This window comes from Oryzias melastigma, linkage group LG19, assembly GCF_002922805.2.
Source record: "Oryzias melastigma strain HK-1 linkage group LG19, ASM292280v2, whole genome shotgun sequence".
In the NCBI taxonomy this organism is placed as follows: Eukaryota; Metazoa; Chordata; class Actinopteri; order Beloniformes; family Adrianichthyidae; genus Oryzias; species Oryzias melastigma.
In genome coordinates, this window is record NC_050530.1 from 19241124 (window position 1) to 19251746 (window position 10623).

Sequence of the window (10623 nt, forward strand, 5' to 3'; positions counted from 1 at the left end):
GTTAATTTTTTCTTGTAGTGGACTTTACTGAGTAAAGAAAGTTCTTTAACATGAATCAGAGCTCATTTCAAGCTAGTTTAGTTTCTTTTGTTTAATAGAAAAAATAAAATTTTATTTTGCAAATATTTCAAAAAAATATTTAATTTGCAATACCTAAAATGTGTAACTGAAAATAAACATATATATAAGTATAAATAAATATATCCCTCAAATTAGAATTTTGAGTAGTATTTTGTGTTCACAAATTGCTTTTTGTGCACGCAAAATACTACTTTGGGCACAGAAAATGCTAACCTTTGCACACAAAATAATAACAAAATGCTAAAGTCTGTGCATAAAACACTACTTTGTGTTCACAAAAGGCTTATTTCAGAGAATTGTATCAGTTTTTATGTAATGTTCAGGGTTCTGTATAAATCCTATAGAAGTGAGACAAAAACTTTGACTATAAAACCTGAGGACAGTAACGTGTTGCTTTGTCGCTACATGCAGAGCGAGTGACTTCACATCTGAAGTATCCGAGGTCACCGAGTTTATTATCAGGTAAACATCTGATCTTCATACAACAGAAAAACTCAACATTCAGAGACAACGAAACTCAAATGTAAAGGAAACAAAATGACAAATAAAAAGATGTCATTGCACTTTCATTTCCTAAATACATCTGAACATGCTCCAGAACTACATTCCCCCTCGTTTATTTGATCACACCGGGGCATTTCTTCCACTTTGATATTCACTGCAGCAGATTTTCACTTAAAGTAAATCAAACTCCAGCTGCTTAAGAGTGAAGACTTTCAGATTGAAAATGATGAAAACTGAGCATCCATTAAACTTCAGCTCCAGTTTTTTTTTTCTGTCATCCATCACTAGAACATTTGTGCGACAGGATTGAGATTGAGCCTCTGATTTGATGTTCCAGCTAAAATCCTAAACTGAAAGGTGTTAAAGAAAACACACAAATTTACACACATTTATTCAAACTGAGGTCGGATTATCATTCTGCTGAAAATGAAAAAAAAAAAAGTTTATTTGGGTAAAAACACTTTAATTGAACAGCTTTCCTCGTTTGGATTCTTTCTAAAAGATCCACTGAAACAAACTGTGCGTAACCATGGCGATAATTAAAATATACAGACAGTATGAACACTGTACAAACATGGCCATATATCAGCCACCTGTTATATAGAACACTTTCAAATTAAAAGCCCCAATACATTTACAGACATTTTAACAACCAAATGTTTGTAGGAAAACATCAATTTAATCGCTTTTCTGTAAAATCAACCGTTCTCTTCACGAAGAAGCTACATGGGAGTTTCAAAGTGCAGTTTGCTTGATTATTACCCCCCCACCCCCAACTCTTTAGTCCACCTCTGACCTCCAGATCACTTCCTGTTTCCTGTTGTGGTGTCAAAGTGGAACCGGTTCCCACGTTTGTGCTGGATGATCCCGACAGTTTTCACCATGAAAGTTTGGATTTATGAAGAAAAACTGAGCAGCAAATCAAAAGAAAGCAGGAAGGCTGGTGAGTTTCTGGTATCAAAACAGGATCGTTGATCCCTCGCTCTTCCTCTGTGTGAAGATGAGAGGGCGAACATCGGCAACCGTCGTCTCTTTGTCCTCAAAAGAGGATCAGTTTTACAGGATATTCCAGGTCCATGAACAACACCCCCCTCAGCTGCAGAGACACTTTACACTGCTTAGTGTTAGTGGGAGTTCGGGGGCAAAAGGGCCTTTATGCATTTCGCTTTTTTAACTTTGTAGATAAAGATTCGTATTTCGTCCAGCTCCAATCTTGGTCCTTAAAAAAAACACAGAAACAAACTAATATAAGACTTTTGTTTAGCACACATACATATAGGATCTTTATAAAAACCAAAAACTACCCTCTGAACCCTTTTATCTTCATCCTGGAATAATAACACTTCTCTTGACCAAAACCCAGTAAGAGCGACAAAGTGACTTCAGAAATATGAGACTGATTCACATTTATGATACATATAAATGAAATGTTTATGGCATAAACTTAAGAAAACGGTTGATTTTTTTTTTTAAATATGAAACCTTTTGATAGAGGTTCACGTGACATTTTTTTCAAAATAAAAGACATCCTGTACCAAAAAGAATCGTCTCAATGCAGACAATGCAGTTGTGTAATGTTGGTGATGATTTAAGAACAAATATTTATTTTATTTCATGTAACGCTACGATGGAGTATTAGGACCACCAACAAAAGCCAGTAACATTATGAAATTTAAATTGGTAAAATATGTCTCTGAGCTCATTCGTTTAAATGTGAAACTCCACATTACCAGCATTGAACCCCAGAAAGCCGGCTACACTAATAATGATTTGATTTTGAGTTGCCAAAAGGGTCACAATTTCTTTGTTTTTTACACCTATCTGTAAATAAAGTTCAATAAAATGCTTCACGTCTTTCATCTTTGACAATGGTTCAGAAAAACACACAACTTTGGCGTTTTTTCTCGTAAATTTATGACTTTTTTCTCATAAATGTACGTTTTTTAAAGTCATAGATTTAAGACTTTAAAGTAATAAATTCAAGTGTCTTAAAGTTATTGATTTAAGATTTTAAAGTAATAAATTTACGTGTTTTAAAGTGACAGATTTAAGACTTTAAGCATAAATTTATAATAAAGAAAGTAATAAATTTAGCCTGAATTTTAAAGTCATAATAAACAACTTTATTTCTTGTAATTTAACAGTTAAGACTTTAAATCTCGTAAATTTATGAGTTGTAAAAAATTTGCTTGTAAAATAGCCTCAATACTCCGCCGTTACCCATATAAGTATAAATCTAACAAAACAAAATTAAATAAGTGCTAATATATTGACTCGTTTGAGCCATAAGGCCCTCCTAACATCATTTAATTTGGTCAAAAATGTAAAAAAGAAACATCCATATAACCCGGTGCACCTCAAGTATGAATTCTGGTTGTGACACGGTTTTGATTGTCTGTTCTACATGGTGCTCCAAAATCTGTCAAAATGTTTTAACTTTACTACAAAGTCAAAACGATAAAATGTTTGTTAGAGCATTATGGGTAATGTAGTCAGGATCCTCACAAAAGGATGTGCTACTTTTCTTTTTTTAACTTTAACACTTACTTTTAATGTACAGTTATTTAAAAAAAAACACATTTAAAGGATTAAATCTCCTCCATTCATCTACTGGAAAAATGTGCTTTATTTTGGTGAATGTCTAAAAAAAATCCAAAACCTTGGATTTAGAAAAATTGAGTTAACTGAGTTGCCTTTGTGGTTTTTGCTAAAACATGTGTGAGTAAATCCCAGACTCACCACTATACTTTTGGCCTGGTCGTCAGCAGCCTCCTGCATCAAGCTGGTCAGCTGACTGAGGTACTTCTGGTTCTCCTGCAGCAGGCGGGGGGCAGCGTCACTGAGGGGGAGACATGCAGAGACGTGAGGGTCACTTCTGTCTTTCAGAGTTCAAATTAAGAAGGAAAAATCAGATAAAAAACAATGTTATGAAAAGATTTGACAGCATCTAAATTGTGAGAAACAAAAACCACCAATAAAATATTTACTTTAAGCTTTTTTTTCCTCAAGAATTTCAGGCATAGAAAAAAAAACATCCGTATATTGAAAAATGTGCAACGTTTTGCCTTATTGTGTGTTCTTACAGATCAGTGTGTTATTGTTGACATGGAGCAAAAAGTGAGTGTATTGGCTGAGATTAGTGTGAGCAAATACTAGAAATCACCAGAGCACCTGAAAGCAGCAATAGTGAGTTCTTCATGAAATCACATAAGTGCAGAAATTCCATGCAGTCCCTGAATGCACCACCTGCTGCAGCAAATTTGAGGATTAAATCTGCGAATTCCGCAAAATAAAGTCAGAATTAAATGTTTTGGACTAATTCTGGGATGGATGTTTGCGGTAGCCAAATGGGGAAGAAAGGTAGACGCTTAAAAATCATTTTTTGTAAGTTTGGGACTCTGTAACAGAGAATGAACAATGTCTCTCCTGCCAAAGTGGCTAGAGATCCGCATTTTGTTAATTTAGAGCCCTGGGTGCAAACATGAGTGAGTTACCTGTCGTTTGGACCGGGCAGGGAGACGAGCGGATGGGGGGAGCTGACCGGCTGGGCCGACTGCGACCACTGAGAGACCTGCAGCAGGTTAGACGACTCCGGACTGACGGCGATGGAGTTCCGTGACGAGTTCTGGGCCTGAAGGACAGACGGACCACAGCTGTGAAGATGATGGATGGACTCTGAGTCGGAGATCATTAAGAGTTGCATGTGGAGGAGGATACAGACCTTCACATGTCCCCAGAGTATTCAATAACACATTCTGACTAGTATTTCTGTTGACTTCCTTCATATTTTTTGACAAATGAAATAAAACATCTTAGTTTGTCTGAATATCAGCCCTTCAAAATCAGCAAAGCTGGATTCTGGAATTGCACATGAACCTGTGAACCTCTGCAGGTAAATCCGTCGATCAGAACAATGAGAAATGCAGAGCCGCTTACACAGGCGATCTTGACTAGATGCCAGAACTCCCTCTGTCTCTTGATCTGCATCTGCATCACCGTGTTGTCGGCATCCTTTATGTTCTCCAAGGTTTTCTCAATGCGTGGGAACAAGTCAATGATCTTCTGTTTGCTAATCAGGATTTTACTGCGGAGGAAATCAGATCAGATCAGATCAGGATGAGGCAGCTTAAAGCTGGAAGTGCTGCTGCAGGGAGACATCTGAGACTTCCACCTGAGGTGGGTGTAGAGATCCTTCAGGACCTTGTCCTGGTTCTGGACCGTCTGGATGATGGCCTTCACCATCTCTGAGCTGTCACTTCTCACATCCGAGTCCGGTACTGAGAGAAACCAAAGCCGGTCAGAGAAAAACTTTTCAATCAACGAATTTAGAAAAAGTTGAAAGCTTTTCTTACTTTTGCATTTCAACTTTAGCTGTCTGTAGAGATCAATCGCTTTTTCTTCTCTGAAAGAAAAAAGGTCATTTGAATTTTTAAATATCATTTATATGATTTAAAAGATGTTTTTTGAAGCAGCCACTCACAGCTGCTCCATCTTGTCTCCTTGGCGTCGAGCGTACGGACTCCTCTGAAGCTCCACGATCTCTGAGTGCAGAGCCATGATCTCATCGTCCAAATGACTCACCTCTGCCACCTGGAGGAACAACCTTTCCTTAACAACTTCACCGTTCCTCAGAAGTCATTTAGAGTCCAGGTACCTGTGCAAAAGCAGCCGCTCGCTCCTCGTTCTCCTGCCAGGCTTTCAGCATCTTTTCTGAGGCTTTGAGGAGAGAAAAGCCGCACATGTTTCAGGGCTCTAACAGCTCGTCTACGCTCCAGAAACCAGAGCAAACACTCACAGATTCCATAGTGCATCTGGTCGCTGTACTTCTCCAGGTCGTACTGAATGCTGCTCTTGAAGAAGTCCAGCTTGGCTTTGAGCTGCTGGGAGAAGCCGAACATGCTGTTCTTACAGCGGGTCAGGTTGGTGTTGTAGCGCAGGAGGCTCAACCTGCAGGAGGACGAGGATGAGGGATGAAGACGGGCTCAGACATGGCTAGGTAAATTATTGATCTGGTGAATAGTATTTCTAAAGGGTTAAAATGTGTTTTAGGGTAAAAAAGCTAAAGTGGATTCACATCCAACGATTAAAAACCTTATGTTTAGATATTCAAGGTGTTTGAGAATCCATAACGGATGTTGTCTGCATTTGTCATTATTCTGTTGGTGTTTTCTAGTGTAAACGTTTCACAAATGCAGCGCCCTGAACATTCTTTAGACACTCCAGATATTTCAGCAGGTTTAAAGTTGTTTTAACTTCTCTTTCCAGGCTTTTCTTGAAATCAGCTCAATTTTCTGTTTCACTAAGAGCTAGGATCCAGAAATAAGGAAATTAATATTAAAATGAGTTAAAATCTTTATACTCCAGACTCTTGACAATAGAAAAACTTGATTTAACACTCAAAAAGCCTAAAATTACTCTGTAATTTTTTGGTTTAATCTTTTTTAAATATTCATTGTTCATTATTATGGAAACAAGTATTGAGATTTATCCTCTTAGACTAAGTGGTAGTTTTATATTTTATGAGGATTTATTAAGATGGGCCAAGTTGTACTAAGATGGTATTTTAATTTAGTTCATATTTTGTTCTAAAATGAGTAATTTCCACATATAACACTAGCTTTTGTCTCAAAATTAACTATAATTAGGTTTAAAAACTCAAAAATACAAATTGTTTGCTTAAAACTAGCAAAAAAATAAATTTTATTGGGTTGTGCAACAATAAATTTAAAGTAATTCTGATAGTTGCTTTTTTAATCTCATTTTTCACTTTTTAAGTGCTTGTTGAAACTCTGTTTCTGGATTTTGACATGTAATTAGAAGATTACTTGATAATTAAAATGACTTGCTGCGAGGACCAATACGCTGACTGCTTTTTTAGTGTTTTTATTTTTTGCAGGTGTAGTTTTAAACCTAACCTTTTCCAGCTCTTATTAAAAGAAAAAAAACGTTTTGTGCTGCTTCTCTGAAATGGTATTGTGGTATTTCCCTTTAAGAAAATAACATGTAGCTTCTGTTTTACATGTTTCTGTCTGTAGCTATCTAGTTTATTTCTCCCCTTTTAAATGCTTGTATGGAACTCTGTTTCGAGATTTTGATTTCTCAATAGATTAAGATTTCTTGTTAAGCAAAAATGACATGCTGTGTGCACAGATAATGTTACTTAATATGTTCTTAATATCATCGTTCTCTTCCTATGTTTAGACCAGGAGTCTGCCACCTGCAGCTCCAGATCTACATGTGACTCTTGATCTTTTATGAGTTAAAAAGCACATATTATCTTATGCTGCACAACTATTGGTTAATAGCTGCCCAGAGCTGAACTGAGATGATCCTGTTTGGCACAGAGCATTTTCTATTTTGAAAATAAGTTACTTTAGCTTCTGTCAAATGGAAAAAAGAAAAACAAACATTTTGAGAGATGTTAGGGTTCTTTTTTATATTTTTGCTTTTGTCTGTGCCAAAAAATGGACATAATTCACATTTATTATAAAAAAAAGAGGGTCATGAATGTAAATCCAAATTTCTTAAAGGTTAAAGTAAGACTGTACGGCTTCTTCTAGGTTTTGATCAGTAGAAAATAGAGCTGCCACGATTAGTCGACTAATCGACTATTAAAATAGTTGACAGCTAATTTAATAGTCGATTAGTCGTTATGGTATATATATGTAGTCTGAATGTAGTAATGAGGAAAGTTATATCAGCATTCTGATAGCTTTTTGGACTATTTGGGCATTTATTAATGTTTTTATGCTATTTTGGAGTTTAGTTAATATTTCAGCCACATGCTAGCTATTTTGGCTAATTTAGTATTTTTTTCAGTTTTTTTAGGCTATTTTGGAATGCAACTAAATTTTGAGCAGGGTTTCAGCTTCAGCGTTTATAGCTATCAATTTCAGCATCTTCATTTATCAGCACTAGCATCTTCAGCAGCAAAATTCAGCTTACAGCATTCACACTATTGCAGGTAATGCTATATCTAATTTTTAGTTAGTTTAAAGGTAATGATGGTTAAGATGTGTGCTTTACATCCAGTTTGCGCATGACCTGATTAGTCGACTAATCTAAAAAACTAATCTGTGATTAGTCGACTATTAAAACAATCGTTTGTAGCAGCTCTAGTAGAAAACGAGCCCAAATGGCTGTTTTACTGTTAAAGGTTGCCGACCCTGGTTTAGGGTGAAAACCGCTCAAACGTCCTCAGGTCCAGTGAAAACTGAAGACATCTGCTGCCACTCACATGGCAGCTCTCTGTCCTTGGAAGAGTCTGCAGTAATCATCCTTCAGGCCGCAGATGTAGCTCACCGCTTCCCCCCACACCTTCTTCAGCACCACCAGAGGCAGCTGTGTTTTGGGATCTTGAACTGCAAAGGAAATTGGACAAATGAAACATCTGCGGCGTTCGATCCCATCAGCAGCAGTTTAGAGGATGACCTCACCTATAGTGTTGACCTTCTCAGGCAGCCATCTGGCAGTGAAGGGGCCAGAATACTTGGTGAGGCTTTTATCAAATAAATACACGACGTAGCTATCCCATCCTCTCTGGAACACAGAACGCCATCAGTCAGGAAGAACTTCAGGAAAAACTGAGCTTTTTATGGAATTTACTGATTAAACATGTTTAATAAGGAAGGAGCTATTCCAGATACAGATATTCGTTCAGAGTATCAAACTGTTCAGATTTTATTTGTTTTCCTGAAAAAGAAACAAAGATGTGTAAGTTGGACGCACCACTCCGTCTAAGGCGCACTGTGCGGCAGGTTTCCTGGGATCCAGAGACACGCCCGTCTCGTGCAGAAGCTCCTGGTTGACCACCTCGATCTTGGTCTCTCCTTCGATTCTCTTCTGCAGACTGTGGAGACTCTCGTCTGGAGTGAGCTGGAAAGAGTGGACCTTAGCGGTGGTCATGTTCAGAATGTGGACCACCTGCAGAGACAACAGCGATTTAAACACAAGCAGAGGGAAAACTGAATTTAGTGAGGATTAAAGATGGTTTCTCAAAATCTGAATTATTCCCATTCAAAGAAGTCACCGTGCATGAATGGGAAAGCTCACCTTCATGCTGAGGATCTGCTCAAGCACTTCAAAGCACATCGGCTTCTTGGTGTCAGAGTTGACTTTGCCCCCCCTCTGGACTGGATCCCACTTTAACATCAGCTGAAGCAGAGTCTCCATGGGCTCCAGCAGAGTCCTGTACATGAGAGAGAGACCCACCACAGTTCACTGTCAGCATCTATTTAACTGACTAGGACGAACAGAAAACACGAGTTATCAAAGAGCTAACCTGCTGAGGTTGTTGGGGTAGGGGAGGCGAGTGGAGAACTTGACTTCACCGTTCAGGTCCTCTACAGCCATGATGTCCTTTGGACCTTTATTCTTCACCTTGCTGGCCCTGAGGAGAGAACAAAGAATAAAATCACACACTTCTGATATTAGCATTTGTGGCATAGATTGCCTTTTTTTGCAGAAAAATCAAATCACTATTTGAAAAAAGAATTGTTGAAGAAAGCAATACTGGCAGTGTATACATTGCACAAAAACAGAAATTGAAAAACACACAAGTGTACTGAAAAATCCAGGTTAGTTGAAAACCATAAGCACTGAGACTTAAAAGAAGAGAGACTTGTAAAATTGCAGTGGTAAAAAACCCTGAAAAATGCCTAAAATGGTGTAAATTCAAACAAATTCTAATTGATAGGGCTTTACAGTCCTCAAACCACAAACACCCGGCGCCTCTGAATCAGCGTCACTTTCAGAACAAATGTTTCCACAATCTGAGTCTGAAGACAGAATTGTGGACCTTGAAATATCGCCGCTATCGCTAGCTCCGACACGCAAAGGAGAAGCCATCATGCTATGTTTACCCCTGGTTACGTCACACGCAACACGTGACCAAAACGGAGCTCTTTACCCGGAAGAGACAGGTTTGCCAAATTTGGCCGCAAAAATGCCGTTTTATTTCAATATTTCTTGCTCAAAACACACCAAAACATTTGGAAATGGTAAATATAAGGCGAAATACAGTTAACACCGAAAATGACTGAAGAGGCTTTTCAATGCATTTCAATGGGAAAAGTTGCAGCAATTTTGTTGAATTGCTGAAAAACAACAAGTTGCAGAAGAGATTTCAGGAGAGAGCAATAATGTCCTCAATAAGCTGAACATTTTGATACTTGAATGACAAAAATTGGATGAAGTATGAAGGAGATACGGATCGCTGAAAAACGTACAGAAGAAAACAGAAGAACAATAGTTTGATTGAATTCTGCAATCAAACTAATAAATCAGATGACCTGATAATGTCAAACTGAAAACCAGATAAATAACACGAACCTGAAGTGACTGACAGGAGACACAACATGACAAAAATGTGTTTTGACAAAAAATAGTTTACATAAAATTCTATTGTCATGAGATGAAATCCGTCAATCATGTATCAGTTTGTTGAGGACATCACACACAATGACATCATCCACTGATGACATCATACACAATGACATCATCCACTGATGACATCATAGACAATGACATCATTCGACATCATCATTGTTTCAACTGAAAGGTCCAGTGATGTCATTTTGCATGTAATGATGTCATTTCCTTCAAAGCCTGATGCAGAATGACATCATTCTGACCCTGAGAAAAGTCCTTGAGCTGAGGCAGGGAAATCAACCCCATAACACGTTGTGGATAACGATACCAAGTACGCATTTCAAGAAAACTGATGAAACCAGAAGACACCATGAATCCCAACTCTCCCACCCCCTCAGAAATCTCCTCCCAGGACTCTGACCCTACCACACTATCACCACAGGAACTGGAGGAACTGAAGGAACTGTATTCCAATTTCCAGGACGTTGAGTTCTACAACAACGACCCTGACGAAAGCGACTCAGAAGAGATCAATCCGGGCCATCACTACTCCTCACGTTATCAGTATGATGAGTATGATAACGACAGTGATGCTGAGGAATTCGCTGCAGAGGCCTATCAGTACTTCAGTGATTGTGAGGAAGGCGACGTAGAGACCAATCCGGGCGA

At 38.2% G+C, this 10623-nt stretch overlaps 1 protein-coding gene across 1 annotated transcript in view; it reads right to left on the reverse strand.

Annotated features, from left to right (window-relative positions):
• Positions 1 to 515: 515 nt before the first annotated feature.
• The window catches only part of chuk (component of inhibitor of nuclear factor kappa B kinase complex), a 19702-nt gene continuing 9594 nt past the window's right edge, over positions 516 to 10623 (reverse strand). Inside the window, exons 9-22 of the mRNA XM_024285074.2 lie at positions 8867 to 8974; positions 8638 to 8773; positions 8314 to 8508; positions 8022 to 8124; positions 7823 to 7946; positions 5381 to 5532; positions 5240 to 5301; positions 5066 to 5175; positions 4938 to 4987; positions 4757 to 4862; positions 4522 to 4669; positions 4080 to 4216; positions 3325 to 3424; positions 516 to 1804 (exon numbers count right to left, since the gene is read on the reverse strand). Of these exons, the coding sequence (XP_024140842.1) occupies positions 1739 to 1804; positions 3325 to 3424; positions 4080 to 4216; positions 4522 to 4669; positions 4757 to 4862; positions 4938 to 4987; positions 5066 to 5175; positions 5240 to 5301; positions 5381 to 5532; positions 7823 to 7946; positions 8022 to 8124; positions 8314 to 8508; positions 8638 to 8773; positions 8867 to 8974 (1597 nt within the window). The 3' untranslated portion in view covers positions 516 to 1738. The remainder of the gene's footprint in view (positions 1805 to 3324; positions 3425 to 4079; positions 4217 to 4521; positions 4670 to 4756; positions 4863 to 4937; positions 4988 to 5065; positions 5176 to 5239; positions 5302 to 5380; positions 5533 to 7822; positions 7947 to 8021; positions 8125 to 8313; positions 8509 to 8637; positions 8774 to 8866; positions 8975 to 10623) is intronic.